The sequence below is a fragment of the Centruroides sculpturatus genome, unplaced genomic scaffold, assembly GCF_000671375.1.
Source record: "Centruroides sculpturatus isolate CEXI.00-Female unplaced genomic scaffold, Cexi_2.0 scaffold291, whole genome shotgun sequence".
NCBI classification, from domain to species: Eukaryota; Metazoa; Arthropoda; class Arachnida; order Scorpiones; family Buthidae; genus Centruroides; species Centruroides sculpturatus.
This window is the reverse complement of record NW_019384514.1, coordinates 68,519-90,694: the sequence shown is the minus strand read 5'-3', so window position 1 is coordinate 90,694 and position 22,176 is coordinate 68,519. Positions and strand designations below refer to the sequence as shown.

Below are 22,176 nucleotides of genomic sequence, written 5' to 3'. Positions count from 1 at the left end.
CTAAGGAACTTCACTTTTGCTTGACCAATGGGCTTTGTCCCCCCAATATACACTCTTCATAACAAAAATTTTGTGATGATTCACCAATTCCCAATGCTACCATTTCTAGTATATTTATTTTTTTAATGGAAAAACTTTTAAGTTATCTATGGAATAATTTTAAGCTATCTATTATATATATAGTAGATATTAAATAAATGGATTCTAAGATCATTTAAAAGAAAAACATATTGTAAAAATTATTTCTTAAACTTAGAAAAAAAAATTTACTCACCGAAATTTTTATAATTGTTAGCTAACCATTCTAGAAGTGGCATGGATTCAACAAGCTCTAATTCTACTCCTGTCTATAAAATAAAAACAAAGATAGTTTCATCAATATAAATTTTCAAAAACCAATGTGAAATTAGATTAACCAACCTCTTTGTCAGTAAAATGTGTTCGATCTTTCTCTTGTTCAGGAGTCAAATGAAGTATTCTTTCTTCTGAAAATTATATTACATTTAATATAATTATATATAATTTACAAAAAAATCATCATTTTAAATGATTTACCATCCATGGCATGATTCTTCAGAATGTATCGTACAATATCCAAATTCTCCCAAGCTATGAGTATTTCCACTGATCCCATTTCTAAAGCTTTAAGTGTGTCATCAACACCAAAACAATATTTACCAGTATCTTGGGATATTTCATCAAAGTAGCGACCTAGAAGATATACCATAAAATTTTATGCATCTTATTTAAAAGACATACTTAACTATAAATTAGAAAATAGTACATAACATTTCTAATGCAATTTAAGAATTTAGTTTATTTCAATGTAACAAATTAATATATGGCAATATTAAAATATTAAATTAAAACAGTTGCTACTTCAAATAACAAANTGGAATAAAAAAAACTGCTGACAGGATGGGGTGGGAGACTTTTATCCACGATGTAATAGGAGTCAAATTCGACTGGACTACACTTAAACAAAAACAAAATTTAAAAATATTCTAAGATACAAGTATTAATTTGTATGTAATTACTTTCTTCACTGCAGAATCAGAGCAAATCATTTAAGGTTTAGACATTAAAAAATATTAAGTCAAAATTCAATTATTTGAATGTTACATTTAACAAAAATAACCATTTAATTCTGTATATAGAGTCTTGCTTACCATGAAACAAAACATTTCAGAGAAACAGTAAAAGCTTTGACCAATTATATGTTAAGTCAAAATATTCATTGAGGAGTAATATAAATTATCTAAAAATTTGAGTAGTAGTTATAACTGGGTTAACCTAAATGAAAATAGTTTGCAGAAAGGAAAAGTTACATGCTGTTCATGAAAAGGCAAACTAGGACAAGTTAACTATTTATGTATCTGTTTGTTATAATGAAAAAAAGTGCAATAACAATACTGAAAAGAAATGATTATATTAACCGACAAAATTAATTGTTGATAACAGTAAAGCCAAACTATTATACAAAAATTTATTTTTTAAAACTTTATTTTAGCATATACATTCTGTCAAATAAATACCAGGAATTGTCCATTTCAAAAGCCTGTGTAAAAGATATGAAAACAAACTTTTTGCTGTAAGTTGGTACTAGCTTACTTAATTGTCACGTAAATTTGTAGTGCCATCTGTCAATTTATTTACAACTGTTGGTTTCATTATTGAATGTGAAGTGTGATTTTTAAAATGGACAAAAATATCAAACAAAGAGTTTGCCTCAAATTTTGTGTTCTAAATGAAATTTCTTGTGCTGAGTCAGCTTTATCCAAAACATGTGCATACAAGGGATACGAAGCATTTAAAAATAGCTGAGAAGTCGTGGAAGACTTGCCTCATTTTGGTTGACCTTCAACATATTTGACTGACTAAAACATTGACAAAGTGAAGGAAATGGTGATGGAAAATTGTCACTCAAGCTTGAGAGAGATGGCTCAGAATTTGAACATGTCTCATGAATCCGTACACACCATTTTAGTTGATGTTTTGGGCATAACACATGTCTTAACACAACTTGTTCCAAAGGAGCTGAATTTTCTTCAAAAAAGAGTACCAGAAAAAGGTCGCTGAAGACATGCTTGAACAAGCCAATTCAAATCCTACATTCATGAAATGTATTAGATGAAGAGATGTGGATTTATGAGTTTGACATGCAACCAGCCAACAAGCTTCAGAATGGCACTTTGAGAATGAGCTGAAACCGAAAAAGCAATGTCAAAGTTGCTCAACAATCAGAGCCATATTGGCTGTTTTCTTTGATCATCGTGGTGTTATTCACTCAGAATTTCTTCCAGAGGGACAGTCAACAAACAATATTACCTGGATATTTGAGAGAGAATGTTCACTGAAAAAGGCCAGATTTGTGAAAGAATAATTCTTGGATGTCGCACCACAATAACATGCTGTCTCACACATTGACCCCTGTACGCAAATTTTTAACCAAAAACTCAATGTCATCGGCCAAGCACCATATTCACCAGATATGGCCTAGTGTGACTTTTTCCTCTTCCCCAAACTCAAATTACCACTTCATGGAAGATGATTTGAGTTGACTGAAGAAATAAAACAAAATTCACAGAGGGAGCTGCATGCCATACCAGAAAGTGCTTATAAAAAGTATTTTGATAACAAGATTATTTGTTGGCAGAAGTGTATTGCATCAAACAGGGCCTGTTTTGAAGGCAACAAAATAAATTTGGATGATTAAACCAATATTTTGTATTTTATTTAACAATTCCCAGTATTTATTTGACAGAGAGTATAGTGAAAATTTAATAGAATCAAATAAAAATGGTGACAGATATGAGTTAAAAATAACTGGAAAATTAAAGAGAATGTCTAATGTAGCAATCAGAAATCTGTGTTGACATGACCAAATAAAGATGGCAAGCACCATAAAAATTTATTTTTAATGAATAATAAATTAATTATAGATTTAGGGTAATGAGTAGAAATAAAAAGTATAATGCATTTTATTGATATTTATTTTTATCTAAAAAGGTCTAGACAAAGTTGAATATAGACAAGCATCAGATTTCACAGAAAACACATGGAAACAACTGCTGAAATTAATTAAAAATTTTAAATATGAAATAAATTAGTAAAGGAAGAAATATGAATATTTAATATCATCCAAGAATTTATCAAATAGCAATGTTTATATATTATATATTTCTTACATATGTCCAGAAAAATGTCATGAATTATCATATTTACTCGTAACTGTTTCAAATATTCATTCAATGATAAACTTTATAGGTTTTGAGATAAAAATTTCAGGATTATGGAAGAAACAAAACATGAAAAAATCTTTTGAATCAATAAGAAAAAAATTTCAATGTTGTTGATTCATTTTGCCATACAAGAACATTTAGATTTTTTTCCTTTGTGTATTTTTTTAGGTTAATAATTGATTCCTTGATAAAATTTTATAAAATTTAACAAATTAGAATTGTTGATAAATATAATTAACACAAATATTAATGTAGAAATAAAAATTAATAGAATTAAGATCAAAATACAAATAGTAAAATGAATAGTTCCAATGAAGGAATTTTTAAAAATAGTTCAGTCAAGTAAGTTGACAGAAGAAAGAAATACATTAAAGATTAATCAAATAATGAAACAAGAAAATTTAAAATGAATAAATAAAGAAGAAAAAAGAATTTATTGTTATTAAAAACTATCCAAAACAATTTTTATCTGAACTGCAAAAAGAATATTTTTTATCTAGGTATTGTAAAATATAATAGGATGACTATTAAACTTAAGTTAAAATAACGTTTTTAACTAGAAGTTAGTTACATAAGTTTCTAAAATTTTACAAATGTGTTATTAAATAAGTGTAATATTAATTTTCATAACCTTGTTTCATGCAATTAATAAAACATGATAATATTTCCAATATTTATATAAAATTATTATTTTAAAATCAATTATTACCAATAAGTTTCTTTTCCTGAATAAACTTCACATTTGATAAAACTTCTGCAGATAATTCTATAGCTTGATTAAAACCATTTTCACCTCCATAAGATACATCAACAAGCTTCAGAACTTTAGCTTGTAATCTCTGAAATAATTAATTAATTAATTGAATCTAATTATAAACTTATAATTATAATAATTGCATTTCAAAAAAGCACTTACAGGATCAAACATATCTGATTGACTAAGTTCTGTTTTAAAATCAGCAGAACCAGCAAGAACTAATCCTGCAATGTTTGGTTTATCATTCGTAATAAACAACTGCACAGCAACTTCAGCCACTTTACGGACATAGTTATGGCGTTTTTCCATGCGTAGTCTAGCAAATCGAAGGGCAGATTGACCACCACGTCCTATACAAAAGTTTTAAATTATATGATGTAATTCTACAATACATTTTAAAATGAAAACATAAAAAAATAGAGAAACATCATTTAATATTAAAAATTTAATTAATGAACATTACATAATTTATAGATACATCTTTCAATACAGATATGTGAGAGTCGAATTTAGGGAATAAATTGTTAAATAAATTTTTTGTTGAGGGAGGAAAAGTTTAAAAAAATAAACAACAAACCAACATATAAAAAAGAACATAAAAATCTTTTCCCACAAACTTAGTTCCTTGTCAAGTATGATACATCGAATGTGTCACCCAAAGACTATTGGTCAGTGGTGAAAAAACAGTCCTAATAAGGCAGTGGAAAAAACCCAATGAGACCCCCTTTATAAAAAAGGAGGGGTCGATGTGTAAGAGTCAGTCTCTGGAGTTTGGTGCATTGTGAATTTTATGTGAACGGATTAGCCACTACCCGGAACTAATCAATCACCGCTGTTCGGAAGGACTAGGCCTAAACCGACTAACAACGTTCAAAAGAACTTTGTGAAGTCTAGAGACTGGAGGACGAAATGACTAATCGACAATTTATAACAAGGTATTTATCTTCGCACGAAATACATGTGAGTTCTCTCTCTCAGGAATACGGGTAACGGAGAAGGAAATAGATATGTTAACTGAATCAATTGTATATAGCTTAATTCGAACAATAAACGGGCATTATGTATAGATTATGTAGAGTGTAATTCCTCTGATTCTCTCTTTATGCCTCCATCCCAGAACTAAAAGTCCACAACGCGACCGTTCACGTAACCAAATAAACGGCCGATAAATTTTTCCTGTGTCTGTTACAGGACACAGTGGTGTCATCCTGACAGGGCGCCAAAGAGGTGCCGACCCTGCGGTCACAGATACAGATATTTTTTATTGATAATATACCAAAGGTACATTCTCGATACTGTTTACACACAACTGGGTGAGTTGCGACAATGAATACAGTTTACAAAAAAAATTGGTAAGAGGACAAATACCGTAAATACATGTTGTTGGAGATAAGTGACTAAGACAAACTAATAGATGCCAAAAGTACAAGTTTCAGAACTGAGATAAATAAAACACATACAAAATAATTGAATGCAAAATACATAATGTAGAGTAAGTAACAATAGTGAATATGATGCTTGTCATGTACAGTACCAAAAATAAAGCAAACGTGTTTACATAATCAGAAAGGGTATATGTACAGTAGAAGTAAAACGTGGGCATGCAGGCCCTTGTACAAACACATAAACAGAGGAGATTAGGCTCAGAAGAGCACTAGGTGTAGGTAGGCACGGTAATTCGTTTAAAGCAGTGTTTTTCAACCTGTGGGTCGTGACCCCCCAGGGGGTCGCAGGTAAAAGAAAATGACAAGTGTTTGTAGGTCCTACACTACAATAAAAAACCTACAATTTCAGGGAGAATGCTGTGCCTGTTTATTTTACAGTACAATTGGTTCTTTTTAATCGATATTTAAATCTCTACAGAAAGAAAATTAAATACTTACAGTAGTTTTTAAAATCACTGACATAGTTTTAATATTGACATGGGGGGGTCGCCAGAATTTTTTAACTTGTAAAGGGGTCGCATATTCAAGAAGGTTGAAAAACACTGGTTTAAAGTACATGTTTACAAGGTTACAGAAGGAACTGTAGGTGTCCTTGTGCCTGAACAGACAAACAAAGTTAGAGGGAGGCCAGTTGTAATTATGGGCTTCAACAGTAATTTTTAGATGTAGACGCTCCTGTTCCACCATCGGACAATGCAGGATATAGTGTCTGCTACTGTCTATGGTGCCACAGATGGGACACATGTTGTCAGTTCTGCCCTTGAATCTGGCAAGGTATGAGAAGAAGGATCCATGATTGGTGAGCATCTGCATCATTTGATGATTTGGAGAATAAAAGTTACTATTTAGTAGCTGCTGGATGTCCAGTAAGTAATCGTGGGTGATGGTGTTGCTCTCATTCCAGTCCTGCTGCCACTCGATGATTAAGTCACTCCAAAGGATAGTTTTAATAGTTCTAATGTCCATTTTCTTATAGGATATGGGTAAGTCGTGATTACCTGAGGCCTCCTTAGCAAGGGCATCAGCCCTCTCATTACCATGTTGGCCCTGCTGGGCCCTCGTCCAGTTTATTTGGTAACGATAAGAGGAAGGGTTGATTGTATCGAGAATAGAGTTAGCAATTGGGTGTAGACTCCTGCCCTGGAGAAGAGCTAGTGCTGAGGCACTGTCAGTAGTGATACAGATGTTTTTATTCTGGAAGTTGCAGTCCAACCAAAGTGCTGCCATGTTAATACCAAACAACTCAGCCTGGAAAACAGAGCAGTGCTCTCCAAGCTGGAATCGTTGCTGAGCAATTTCAATGTTGTTGCAGAAGGCAACAAAGCTGCAACCTGCACCTGAGTCAGACTTCGACCCATCAGTGTAGATGTTGATGTCGGTGTTCTCAGTGATGCCAAAATGGATTTCGTTGGGGTTGCTGGGTGTCTTGAGTTGGCAAAAAACACAACTCTCTCAAAATCTTATGTTCAGGCTATTTGTGTTGATGTCTTGGCCCCATTTTATTTGCCATAGATTAGAGTGGAATGTGATAATTTTATCAATGGGGACTTCCTGGATAAGACTTGGATTGAGGCATTCGGTGTTGTACAATATGCCCTGGTAATTTGCAGGAATCTTTCAATACACACACACATAATATATATATGTGTGTATGTTTTTAGGACATTGTATTTAGGACTGTCTTTTGATGTTCAATAATTCTGTATGGGTTTTTGGAACCCCATATGACCAAGTTATGGTGATTCACTTTGCCTGAGGTGAAAGACCACCTTGTTATTAAACACAATTCTATCCAACAGTGTATTGTCCTTTTGAAGTCAGTTCAGCATATCAACACAAACATTTAGTCATTACTTCTGTAACTGGAACTTGTTTGATTTGAGTATCAATCTCTTGTGTAACATTCTCCAAAAGTGAAATGAGAAACATCATCCTATTCTCTACTTGCCCACATCTTATTAATTTTTATGGGCTAAGTTAGAACACTAACAGAATGCAATCCATATGTTGAAGATTAGATGATCTTCCCATGTTATTTCCCATGTATATTCCCATGATCTTTATTCACAAATAACTAGTTTAAATGAAGGATTTGTACCACTGGTAAATTGATTTTTCCTTGTTGGTAGCAAATTCATGTGGGTAGTACAAAATCATCACTATTACGCCATTACAGACTGAGTTTCATGCACAGTCTACTTTTTTCTGGACATGTGAAAGTCATGACTTTCTTTAGCACTACAGAATACAAGTGTGACAACAGCTCACTTGCAAAAAAAAAAAAAAAAAAAAAAAAAAAAAAAAAAAAAACATGAAAGTGTTACTGTGCATTTCAAAAAAGCACTTACAGGATCAAACATATCTGATTGACTAAGTTCTGTTTTAAAATCAGCAGAACCAGCAAGAACTAATCCTGCAATGTTTGGTTTATCATTCGTAATAAACAACTGCACAGCAACTTCAGCCACTTTACGGACATAGTTATGGCGTTTTTCCATGCGTAGTCTAGCAAATCGAAGGGCAGATTGACCACCACGTCCTATACAAAAGTTTTAAATTATATGATGTAATTCTACAATACATTTTAAAATGAAAACATAAAAAAATAGAGAAACATCATTTAATATTAAAAATTTAATTAATGAACATTACATAATTTATAGATACATCTTTCAATACAGATANCAGTTTAAACATAACAGATCTTTGACATTTTTCTATGATAAACACTACATATGGAGTAAAAGGAATTAAATAATTTTTTATCATTAACAACCACACAAAGTCAATTACTGATCCCAACCCAAAAATAATTTTATTTCATAGAAATAGTTGAATTTTTTAGAGAAAATCTTAGAATACATCACAAAATGGTATAAAACTTGATTTAAAAAGTTTTCTTAATTAAATATTCAGAAGAAACCAGTGCCGGGGTCATTTTATGGAAGGTTATTTTCCATAAAATGATCCAATCCCGCTCATCAAAGTTAAAAAAACCCTTACCATGCTTCTTTGGAAGATCTACAGTAAATTTATGCAAAACTTCTCTAGTGTTTCCTTGAAGTGTACCAAACAGGGCACCATTTCCATCCATTACAATAAAACCAAACTTATTATCATCTGCAAGTAATGCAGACAAAGCCTAAAAAAATAAGAAATGTTAATAAGTCTTGAATTTATAAGAGTAAAGTTATTAAGATGAAACATTGTTTATTAATATATCGGGGGATCTTAGTATGTTTATATATATAGTTATTATGATGACTTAATTTGATCAAAAATATCTATAATTAAAAAAACAAGCCATAGAAATGATTCAAGACAATCTTAATATAATATTAGTGATGAGATATAGAAATATCAAAACAAAAACATTTAATAAATAGAAGCTATTTATTATACATTATTTATGAATTAGATAATCCCTCATATATTTAGATTAATAGAATATTCATTACAAATTTCCAAAAAATAATTTCTTATAACTTAATAATAATAAACATTAACATAACATAAAGCAATATTAAATAAAAAAATTTTAAATTAATACTGTAAGTTTGCTAATAATGTAAATTTCTTATATTTCATGATTTTGAATTTCCTACATATATAAAAAGAGGAAACTTAATTATCCAAACTTGATTGGACCAGGAAACTGATTCTGAGCTCTTCCAATAGCTCAACGAAAGTGATACATGGGACATTCAATAAATCTCCTTAGCAAAAGACAGTTAACCTTAGACAAATTGCTATTCTAGGTTAAGTGTTAAGTAGATGGGTTTTGTTATGGATAATCAGTTCAGATGCATCTGGGTTCTATGCTATTTATAACTGTTATGCTTTAATCAATTACAATTTAATTAATATCGTCTTTTTGTCATGTGACTGCAACCTGCTGCTTTCCAAGTGAAGCGCGTGTTTTTAGTACTGTCGTGTACCAGTGCTAGTCAAATTTTTTTGTATTAAAATGTCATCAAAGAAGGAACAACGCAGCCAGCAAACTAAAACTTGTCAGTTTGAGATATTAGTTAAAACACTTTGACTCTACTAGGGCTGGATTTAAGCATTTTGAGTCCCTAAGCTGAAGTCTGTGTGATGCCTCTTACCAACTCTATAATTTTAGAAGTCAATCATATTAAACATATTAACTTTAATAATAATTATTTTACTGTTAAAAAGTAAAAGGGAATAACTAAAAATTTCATTTTCATCATTTTTTGATCGTAAAAAAAACATATTAAAAGCTACCTATAAAAATCAAACAAATTTTATTTATTGTTTTTATACTTTATTTATTATAAGGGCACATAGTTATGTTCTTTTCTTTACCTTAAATTACATTTATTTGCTGTTTTAACTTTATTGAAATAGATATTGTTTAGGGCAGGGGTGGCCAACAGTTTTTGCCCCGGGCCGGATTGGAAAGAAAACTTTTTTCATGGGCCGAACCAAGAAAACTTTTTTCATGGGCCGCCCTAGGAAGATTTTGAGGTGGTGCGAGATCTCATTGCGGTGTCACTCCATAGAGACTAAATTGTAGATAGAGATTACAGATACATTTTTCACATTATCATGCTTTATCAACATTCTATGCTGTACTTACGAGATTTGTAATGGAGGGTTAACTCTAAATGCACAGTGAGTTGTTGACCTTTTTTTCCAGGCGTCAGAATTTTTCATCAAGCTATTCAGACTTGAGTAGCTAATATTGAAAGATTGATCTCGGGCCATATAAATCTATTAGATGGGCCATACGTTGGCCATGCCTGATTTAGGGTCTGGGAATGGATTAATTCACTTTCCATTAGTTACAATAAAAAAAATTGCTTTGGACTTTGAATGATTCAAGTTTGAACAGCTTTCTGGAATAAACTAAATTTGAACTATGAGACACCACTGTATGTATTTTAAAATTCTTTTTATTATAACAGTACTAAATTTCCTCATTAAAAACAAAACAAGTTTCTTCAATGATCTTAATATGTACTCTTCCTCTGTTTTCTTGGATAAATGCAGAGAAATACACATAGTATTTATACAAAAAGAAATCTTTCATTCCATTGCATTATCAATAAATTTTAAGATTATATTTACCATTTACCTTGTACAGTACCGTACATGCTATATAAATTATTAATTCTGACACACAAGATTTATATCCATTTAAGATACTTATTTTCATTCAGTAATCAAATAATACTACTAGATTTATTTTTCAGGATATAATTTTGCTAATTATAAAAATATAACACAAAAAATTAATTATAAAAAAACTTTCAACAATATTGCTTAATTAGTACTTTATGTTGGACTTGTAATTATTTTCATTCAATTCTTTAAAGTACGTTAACCCAAATTTCAATGTATAATAATGGAATTACTAAATTTTCAAACTAAATAGTTGCAAAGTATTGCAAACAAACTTATGAATATTTTTGATTAGATACAACAAAAAGCTATCCTTTACATCCTGCATTTTATAATACCTAATATTCAACACAGAATTGAAGATTAGCAAACATAAAAAAAATTTGTTTTGTAAAACAATACATGCTTATATTTGGTTTTAAAGATATGTTTGCATTATATTAAACAATGCATGATGTATTAAATATAATAAAGTTTATTAACTTTATTATATTCAGTATATGCATAAGAAATTTTAGTATTATGCTTGATAAAACAAATTACCATCTTTAAATAACATTTAAAATAAATTCACTCAAAATAATTGAGAGATTCATATGAATTACTTCTGTTTTGTTGTTATATTTGAGCTCAATGACATATATTATATTCAACATTGCTTTTGTAGAAAAAAATTAATTAAAATTTCTCATTTAAAATATATTTTATACTTTATTTACTATTGTATTTTCATTAATTTCTTTTTTCTTTTAAATAGGAAAATATTCAATCTCTCAATTTCCAAGGATAATGGAATGAACAACACACATTTTCAAATAATTAACAATCAAACCTGACTTTTAATATCTAAATATCTATATTATACATTTTTGTTAATTAAGCTAATAAGTAAATAATCAATCTGTCAGCTTTAAAATTCTTAATTTTATTCTATTTCATTTTGCTTTATTTATTTCTAAATTCTAAACTATATATATATATATATATATATATATATATATATGTTTTGAAAATGCACATATTGTCTTAATTTCTTGCAGATTAATATTTTTAATTATGAAAATTTCAGAATCAAGAATATGCACTAGCAAATTCACAAAGACAATGAGAATACAACAGAAAAAAGATTATCATCAAAAGGAAAGTTTTGAAAATGTCAATAATCAAAACTGTTTACTTACCTCAGTGTGAAATTTGTTATCACACAAATACAATGATGTATTAATCGGTTTGAATGGTTCGAAATCAATATTTACTTTTTTTTCTTTTCCTTCCTCTGTTACTATTGTGCCACAATATATCACAAGGCCATTTGGTGGCACTAAAAATAATAATGATTAATTTCAATTTTAATTCAATAATTTTAACATAAAGATAAATTGAATTATATCACAAAAGAATAAATATAAATAAACTTTAATTCTATAAAATTTATATAAAAGGTAATCAATAGTGATTGGACGATTAATCAAAATTGAAAAAATGGGACATTTTCCAGGTATCGAAATAGGAATTGAGCAAATCTCATCAGGATTTCTGATTTTTAAAAACAGTTTTTCCACAGTTTATAAGAAAATTATTTGTTTCAGTTAAAGATTAAAAATTTTAAAATACAATATTAACAATTAAGTATTAGTTTGTTGGAAAATTTCGTGCTGACAAAGCAATACACAATGCCCTATACACAAGGCAATGCCTGTCATGGCAGACTTTTCTTTTGTATAGTCAGAGCAATGAGAGATTGCAATCAATCAGTACTAATTGTCCCCATTTTCAGGGAGATAGGGCAACTTTAAGGTTGCCATCCAACCGGCATTGAGCTGGCTTGACTGGCAATCTATATTCTGTATATACATTAATTAAAAGCAAAATGTTCTGTCACTACCACCACACACAAATTACATTTGATTTACAATTAGAAAATCTTAAAAAAATCTTTTATATCATTTTAAAAAACATTGTTTTAATTTTCAACTGAGATGATTTTATTTTCAGTTTTAGTTTTGGTGTAAAGACTAGAGTTTTAATTATTTTGTAAAAAAGACTCCCAGATTTTTAAATTTTTAGACTCTGGACCTTGAAATGTTGAGAAATGCAAAAAACTTTGGGGGTATTTTCTGTATATATGGATGTTAGTGTGTGTGAAAGAGCACCATTCTGTTCACCCTGTTTGAAGCTTAATAACTCATGTGCTCTTTGTTGAAAATTTCTGAAATTTTGTAGGGAGGTTTGTTTATTAGGGGAATTGATGCTATTAAATTTTGGTGATTAAAGTTCGAGGGGGTGGTGAGATAAAGGGGATCATGTGTATCTCCAGTAGGGTTAAAGTTAATGACAATTTTACTTGTTATCATCATTTACAATCCTTTATAAAAATCCATCCCTACTCTTAAAATTAATCCTTTTGCCATTTTATAATAGTTAAAAATATTAAAAAATTTTAAAATAAATATTGTAAAGATGGCACCACATGCACTTTTAAATATTGCCAGGAAAGTTAAGCAATTCGTTGTTGAATTTTTTGTTTTGCAACATAATTATAGAAATTGTTTTAGTGTTGTTTTTCACAAAAAATAATCAAATTTAAATTTATTTTAATTTTTTAGTAATGCCATTAATTTTTATTTCGTAAATTTGTCTGCTTTTTAAAAATTTTAATTATAAATGCATTAACACTGATCGAACTATCTGGCTATCTAGTTTCAAATCAAACTAGCAGAAGACAAAACAGTTTAAAATTTAAACATTATATTATATTTCAATTGAAAAATATTATATAAAATTATTTTTAACAACTTATAATGATAAAATGACTTTTCCATTATAATTATGAAAGTTTTTGTTATGATTCACAGATGATGCTATAATATGTTAAATTTTCAAATGAAATTTGCACAATTCTGAGTAAAAATACTCGTTCACACTAAGTTTACTGCCATTTTGAGTTTTAAAATTGATTTTTCAAGATTAGTCAGTGTAGAAATTTATAACTCGAGTGAATAAATTCAAAAATTGGCTAACTCGTGACAAGAGTATTTGTTTGGCTTGTTTCACCACTTGGCAAACCTCATTTAGTATAAAATGCAATGGAGTTAAATCATTTCCAAGACATGTCCATTGCAAGAGGCATGAAAAAAATGCATCTTCTCATTTTCTTTCACCTCAGTCATTGTGTTGACCAATGAAGAAGTTTCACCGAAGATGGCAACCCTAAATGATAGGATTGAATAATTCATTGAATAAACTGGAATTAGCTGTAATTTCTTTGGTGGTACTGTTGCAATATTAATGTTATCTGAAATAAAATTACACATTTATTTTGTAGTACACAATAAAAGCATGTGTACCCACATATAAATGGAGAATTTTCAAAAGATTGATTCTGGATTTCCCAATTGCTTTTCATTCTTAAGCTTGATGTGCATTAACTATGAATGTATGGTGCTCATAATGTAAATCATTAATTTTTCTGAACTAAAATACACTTTACAAAGTATTAAAAAATTATATCAGGAGAAATTTTGGTATTGTCCCATCACTAGTAATCAGGTAATCAAATGAAAGTAGAATTCATGTGTAGTAGTAGTACAGTCAATTCTCAGTTAACCAGCACCAGTGGAGATTGATAGATGCTAGATAAATGTAGTTTCTGGTTGCTTGAGAGTTACTACTAAAAATAGGCCTAACACTGTACCTCATTTGTTTTTTCTGTCACAATTAAGTGCATAGATAGATACTAGGCATCTTTGACATCACTCTTTATTCAGGAATATCTTGTGGGCTGATATGCATTTTGGGCATATGCCCTCTTCTGTTGGCTTTTCTTATATCTTGTTAGGATATGTTAACTAATATACTAAGTTTTAAGCAAGATGTATATTAGTTAGCATCTCCTAACAAGATATAAGAAAAGCCAACAGAAGAGGGCACATGCCTGAAATGCATATCGGCCCACAAGATATTCCTGAATAAAGAGTGATGTCAAAGATGCCTAGTGTCTGTCTATGCACCTAGTTGTGACAGAAAAAACAAATAAAAGACGACATGGTTTCAGAATAAGCAATAACCGTACTTCATATTATAAATTCTGTATTGGATTGATGTTAATATTGAAATACAGTAATTAAAAGCAAATTAAGAAAAAGATAAACTTAAGTTGGGTGAGAACACACAATTTGGACAACATATCCCAATCAACCAATATATTTACACTTGGTGAATTGAGAGGAGTAGGAGACAAACATCCAGTGCAAGCCACACCAAGTTTAAACTTACATTTCCACTAGAAATTGATTTTTAATTTTTATTTAATCAATTTTTTTGCTAGTTGCTTGAGTTCTGGTTAACAGATAGTCTACTTCTATCAGACTATAGAAGTATGACATTGACTGTAACTGTAATTATTCACTTCTGACTAGAACTAAATAATTACAGTTGAATAGTGTCCATTGATCAAGCTACTTCTTGCATATTCTACTTTCATTTGATTTCTATATACAATAAAGTATGTGAAAGGCAAAATCTCTTTAAGGTAAAAAGTTGTGAAACCAGAAAATTAGTTATTTTTTGCATTACTATCAAATTTTCTGCAAAATATGTCCAATTTTTCAAACATGAAATTTTCCAATCTCACAGATTCTGCTAGAAATGGAACAATACTGTACATGTTATATGCTTCTGCTATTAATTCATATTAGTTAGAATCTATCAAAGATAAAAACTTAAACATGTATTGAAGCCCAACACAAAAGTATTAGGAATAAAATCAAATCTATTGTATAATTGAAGATATTCATCCCAAAAGAATAAGCAAAATACATTCTCTTACTAATTCAAACTAATTATTGTAGGGACTTTCAAAGTGAAAAATTTGGATAAGCAAAATTATATATAAAGAAAAGACAGAAAAATGACTAGGAAAATAAAGAAAAAATTTTAAAAATACATTTGTGTAAAATCTTTTTATACTGTACAATAGAGCGTCATTTATCTGAATCAATTGGGGACTATGGTTGTTCGAATAACTTATTTTTCAAATAATCGATTATGTACAAAAAAATATATTAACCTATCCCATGTTGAAATTTTTCTCCGTTGCATGTCGCTTTGCGTTGAATTTTCGTCGATGTTAAGCCTAATGTAAACTTTTTAAAATAATAATCGTAGCTATTGTATCGTTGAAAATTATTTCTTTATTTTTTACAAACAAAATAAACATATTGAAAAATATAAAAACAAAAAAATTATACTTTAGAAGTTAATTAATCTAGTATCAAAAACGTTCAATTCAGCATGACACACAGTCCTCAGAAAAATACCACACAAAAGTGTCAGTGCTGCCAGCTAAAACACACACATCAACAAAAAAAATATTGGCGTAGCCAAGATATAGCCAAAGATTGCAGTGCCACAGCACTAGCAAAAATTTAAATTTGCTGACTGGAATTCTTTCAGATAACTGACTTTCGGATACACGATGCTTTACTGTATTTGGTGCAAATATTTATGTTAAATTATGTACTACATATTAATTTTACAAATTCATTGTTTTTAAAATATTCTGTTAGATATGCAAGAGTATCATATATATGAGCCGTTCACAGGCCAAATCGATTAACTCCATTTGTAAAACCTTGATATAATCATCATTATTATTATTACATTTTTCGTGTAACTAGTTTTATATATTGTTACATTAAAGCTATACTTTAATATAACAGTATATAAGAATACATTCTACAATGTTTATTTAAATTTAAAGTTTAAAAATAATTTATATTATCAATTTTCCTACTTTTTGATTTTTGGAGTTAATCAATTTAGCAAGTGAGCAGTTCATATCACAATCAGACTTGTGTAATCAAAAATTTTTACCTTTAGTATAAAGTTTTAATCTATGTTGTACAGATGTAATTGCTCCAAGAACTGAAAGTCTATTAACCCGACTTTTAATGTTAGATGCTGTACCAAATTCATCAGCCAACATTTTTGAAACCCTTGAAATTTGGTCCTTGGGTGGAATTATTAATGATATCATACTAGTTCCATTGCTAAAAATAAAAAATATTTTTAATAAACTCAAAAGCATACTAATACCACCAATATTAAAGTAATTTCTTTAAATATTACTATTAATATTAACTAAGGAATCATTTAATTGTACATTCATTTTTTTTCATCAAACTACACCATAATTTTATAGTTTATAATTATTTAATACGCAGAATTAATTCCATATTTAATTAAAATGAAACAAATCTGAATAAAATAAAAATTCATTAAATTTTTAATTTGCCAGAAATGTTTTAAAGATGATTCATCTTCATATGATCCTAAATAAATCAGTTTCTAAATCAAACTTAAAAATTATCAAATATAATTCACATTCTAGAGTTAAAATAATTTAATATTCTTAAACTCAAACAAAAAACAATTTAGTATTCAAGTTTAAAAATATTAAGTTTTAAAAATTTAAAAATCAGAATAAAAATTATAATATCTGAAATTTATTTTAACCTATGTGATTTAAAAACTATTCTATTCAGAATACAGCATGTATTGAACTGAAAGATTTAAAACAATCTTGCTAAAAAATTAATAACCTCTACTTTAGTCTAAATTGTTTCATTTATAATATATTAAATACATCTTTGACAATCATATATTAAATGACAATGTATTGTCAGTCTTTGGTGATAATTCACAATGTTTTCTACAATTCAACTTTCCAGTCTGATAATATTCATAAAATTTATAAACCAAATTACACTTAAACAGTTAATAATTCACATAATGTATGCATAAATTACATGTACAGTAGAACCTCGAAAACTCGACCTAATGTGGACCGAAGGGTGGCCGAGTTTGTGAAAATGCCGAGTTATCGGGAATGGGGTTAAAAAAAAATAAGTACGAGTATTTCCTCAGAAAATACTGTACTGTACTTGTACAGTATTTACTTGTACAGAATATAACAGAGAATAAACTGCCCAAATACCCTTAAACAAAGGAAAAGTACGTCCTTTATGAAGGCATAGAGCCACTACATGAAAATGAAAATTAATGAATACACTGTGTACAGTAATTTACCTGATAAGACAGACCTCAGAAAAATACTTTATGAGAGCTTTTATACTTTTATAAAGCTGTCTATAATGAAAATTAATTAACTAAGGATTTTTTCGCCCTGCCAAGGTGTGGACCAGTTATCCGGAGTGCTAAGTTATCGAGGGACGAGTTTTCGAGGTTCTACTGTATAATATTGTTCATTCATCTACTTGAATACTTTTTTTGTATGCAAACAAATGGAAATCATTTTTCTTTTTTAAAGAAATCATGTTACCACCAAAATATTTAGTTTACTGATTTTATCTCTATGTAGCAATCTTTGATTTTTGTTTAAATCAATAATTTTTAATAATCAAAATAATTCTATATTTATTACACTAATTATTCAATATGTGAATGAAGAGACATAGTCAATTTTCAATTAATAATTTAATTTCCATTTATACTAATCTTCGACACAACTGTAAATCAGTTTAACAGATTAAATAAAGATCTTTCTCAAACATAGCACTATTTACTAAAAACTGTTATAACAATAAGAATATGCTTAATTAATTAATGAATCATAGCCTGTACCAGAGATGGCAAACTTTTTGAGACAGCATGTCATATGGTAAGCATACTTGTCTAGTGATCTCGCTACCAGTAATCTTTTTGCTTCTTTGCGACAAGCAGTGTAATTTAGTGACAACTGTCTGCAAATTCATGAAAAAGCAATGGAAAATTTCAAACTTAGACAAACAATAGTTTCCTGTATGATGATGCATTTTTGTACATTTCAGAATTATGTCAAAAATGCTTTAATACAGTAGTCCCTTGTTATATCACACTTATCGAAAAACAAAGAAAAAGCACAATATAACAGAGTACTAAAAATTCTGTACTTTTATACATGCTATAGAATCTCTATCATCTATTCTTTCATCAGCAAATGTTTCTGGTATAAAATAAGCTTAGTTTTGCAATACTGAATTTTATTCATGGTTATATCATATTAAATAATGTTTGCGGAAACATCAATACCACAAACGTCCATTTATCGTTATTGTTTCTTTAATAATGACATTTAAAGACAAATACTGTCGATATAAAAACAAAATTTTAGTTTTGATTTTATTATATAGCACTGTATTTCCCAATAAAAATTATAAATACAGTAATTGAAAATTTAAAAAATAAATATAATAGAACATCAAAACTTATAAAATTACAAAAGTAAAAATTCTCTAAAAAGGAAAATAAAGTTACTACTGTATAAAAATTTTATAACTTTCAGTTCAGAAATAATGAAATCTTTTCCTTACACATTACTCAGTGAATTCCAAATTCACCTGAATTGACAGTTTTGCATCAATTCACATAAAGGTGTGAAATTTTGAATTCACAGAAACTTGTAAATGAGGAGACAGTACTTAAAACCAATAAATAAACAACTTTTAATATCAAAAGAAAACATAAATGATAATTGATCTGTCCACCTGTTTTGCTTATTTAGATCTTGATAAATTTATTGTTTCACCTGCAGTGGTAGTTTCTAAGACAATGATAGGAATAAAATACAGTATTTCAATAAAATTCAAATTCAAAGAAATTCAATGGCAATTGATATTTTAAAATTCATTGACTCAAATACTTTCAAAATTTTACAAGGAGAAGAAAACTGAGATATATCTGAATCCACGATATAACAAGGGGGTACTTTATATCTATGGGTAGATGGCAAAAGTGTAATGGACCAAGATAACTGTACAATAACTTTAAGTGAAATTATTATGATATTGGTTTTAGTGAAATAAATCTCATTAAAACCCCAATAAGCAATACATTAGATGTAATAAATGTTAGTAATTTGATGAATATGTCAATTAATGGTCCACCTCAAAGAGAATTTGATTTCCAAGCTGCCTTTACTGTGCCAGAAAAAACAAATGCTTTCACTGTGACCTTAGTATGACTATGAGTAAGTTATAGCATTTCTAATTTTGTTCTGGCTGACATCAAAATAAAATCTACAATTTTTATTGTGTTGAAAGTATTTTTTTTACATTACTTGTTTTGCTACAAAATTTTAAATTTTGCTAGTTTTCAAGGCAACATTAACAAAAAAAAAAAAAAAAAAACAGATCTGAGAAAGCTAGAGTTCCCTACTTGATTTTAAAAAAGTTTATGCATATTGAAGTTTTAGACTTCAAATAATATTTAAATAAATGAAACAAACATGCTTAAATTAGAGTAAATGTAAAAAAAATGATCTGGTGAAAAACTGAAGGATGAGTGAAAAAGACAGGTGATAAACCTAAATTATATGATATATTACTAGCCAGTAGAGTCTTTGGTGTCATTTTGGACATATGATCCCACACACAACCCTTGGCACATACACACAAAAAGCACTTTGCCTAGCTATTTAGGCTTCTTCAGTTTAATTAAAACAAAAAAAAAAATGTTACAGATATTTCAATTTTAAGTTTAATTTACTGTTTTGTTAATACACTAGGGACAACATGACCCATTTCAATTTCATCCATTATTTGCAGACCTGATTCAAAATGAAATTGGTTAACATGGATGAAGAATGAAGAATGATGCTCCTTAAAAATCTGCACAATTAAAATAAATAATTGAATTGTGCCACAAATTCAGAGAAACAATCTGACAATTAACAATAGGTATGATAGTTTAACCTTTGTTTGATCACATATTGGTTAAAGTAACTAAGCAATTTTTATATTTTGCTGTTGTCAAACTTCTCTTTTTTAATAAGAGATATTAGTTAATTGATTTTTACAGCTACTCCTGAACTTAGAAAAACATCTGCATTAAAATTCTGTTTATTATTGTTCTTTATAAAGCCTAACATTAATTTTCTATCATCAATTTGACTGCAAATCAGCAAGTTATTTTATTAGGTTATTTTATACAATGGATGGTCAACATTATTATGCTTATAATGAGCATAATGGTGAAAAATTTATTACCAAAAGTTAGGTACAAACATAGTTACTTTTCGACATAATCGCCGTGAAGATTGAGGAATTTGTCATATCTGTGAACGAGCTTTTCTATCCCTTCTTCATAGAATGTCACTGCCAGTGAATTGAGATGGCCTTACAACGTTGTTTTGAAGATCGTCATTAGTCTCAAACCTCTGCCCTACTAGCCACATTTTCAGTTCAGGAAAGAGGTGGAAAAAGATTTCCACTAGCGATGTAACGAATATTCGGTTACTATTCGTTATTCAGCCTATTTTTGCTATTCGGCCGAATACTGAATATTTAATCACTATTCGGCCAAGTACCGAATACCTAAAAACAGGAGTAAGAAATAACAAAAACATAGTAAATTAATCATTTTGGTATTTAGATTTAATGTTATCGGTTAGTGTTGTTTGTTTATATTTATTTATAACTTATAACATGCACAAAATAAAAAAAATATTATTAGTCACATGTATTCACAATTTATAATTACAAAGATGAGCACACGTACACACCTATTCGTTTGAGAATCGTCGCATATCTGACAGTGAGGATCTGACCCTGCCTATCCTTTTTAAGCACTCGTCTTTGCTCTTCCTTTTCTCTTACCTCTATCGCTCTAGTCCACATATGCCTATACATACATCATAATATGTGCTCATGATACTTTCGATTCGTCACTTTTCCATCGTAGATTTCCCATTTTACAATTACGTGACTCATAGCCTGTTGATAACGGAGAAAAGAGACAGACAGGACGTTGATATAAGTCACAGTTATGATTTTACATATTCAAGACAGCTTGGTAGCCAAAACAGCCTCAGGCTTTCGCCTGTACACACTAAGTGACTTTCATTACAAGCATTTAGATTTCTGAAGTCTATGACAACAATTGTTTGGCATTGATGGCCGCGAATTTCACGCCAATAAGCTGCCTTGACTAGTTTGATTACATTATTAACTCAATTTCATATTTATTTTCACATTTTCACTTCATGGTCCTTCTCTCTTCTTTTTCCGTTATTTACATGTGTAGGTCATTTCGTTGTTAGCCACATTTGATATCATCACTTATCGCATACTGCCATAACACTCATGTCTGTCCGCTTCAACTGTCAAGAATTAACACAACTGGCAAAGCGTAGTGACAGCAGGCCAATAGAGAACGGGGTCCTTGCTATTGAAAATTGGTTTGCGCATCAATTTTCGTACTTGTGTTAATCGAGCCGAATATTTGGCTATTCGGCCAAGCTCCTGGCTGAATATACTATTCGTTGCAACACTAGTTTCCACCTTTTCCTGAACTGAAAATCCATCACCTTTAAACACCCAGTGCAAAGACCTGATTTAGTGTTGAGTGACTTTGAGACTAATGATGATCTTCAAAACAACATAGGGCCCACACATTTTAGGTCATCAGCAGCAACATTCTATGAAGAGGGGATGGAAAAACTTGTCCACAGATAAGACAAATACGTCAATCTTCATAGTGATTATGTTGAAAAGTAACCATGTTTTTACCTAACTTTTGGTAATAA

The 22,176-nt window shown here is 29.4% G+C and overlaps 1 protein-coding gene across 1 annotated transcript in view; it reads right to left on the bottom strand.

The window, feature by feature from the left end:
* The window catches only part of LOC111622502 (eukaryotic peptide chain release factor subunit 1), a 44,447-nt gene that overhangs the window by 6,599 nt on the left and 15,672 nt on the right, over positions 1-22,176 (bottom strand). Inside the window, exons 2-9 of the mRNA XM_023364892.1 lie at positions 16,467-16,642; positions 11,774-11,913; positions 8,448-8,586; positions 7,793-7,983; positions 3,952-4,081; positions 556-711; positions 421-485; positions 275-347 (exon numbers count right to left, since the gene is read on the bottom strand). Of these exons, the coding sequence (XP_023220660.1) occupies positions 275-347; positions 421-485; positions 556-711; positions 3,952-4,081; positions 7,793-7,983; positions 8,448-8,586; positions 11,774-11,913; positions 16,467-16,642 (1,070 nt within the window). The remainder of the gene's footprint in view (positions 1-274; positions 348-420; positions 486-555; positions 712-3,951; positions 4,082-7,792; positions 7,984-8,447; positions 8,587-11,773; positions 11,914-16,466; positions 16,643-22,176) is intronic.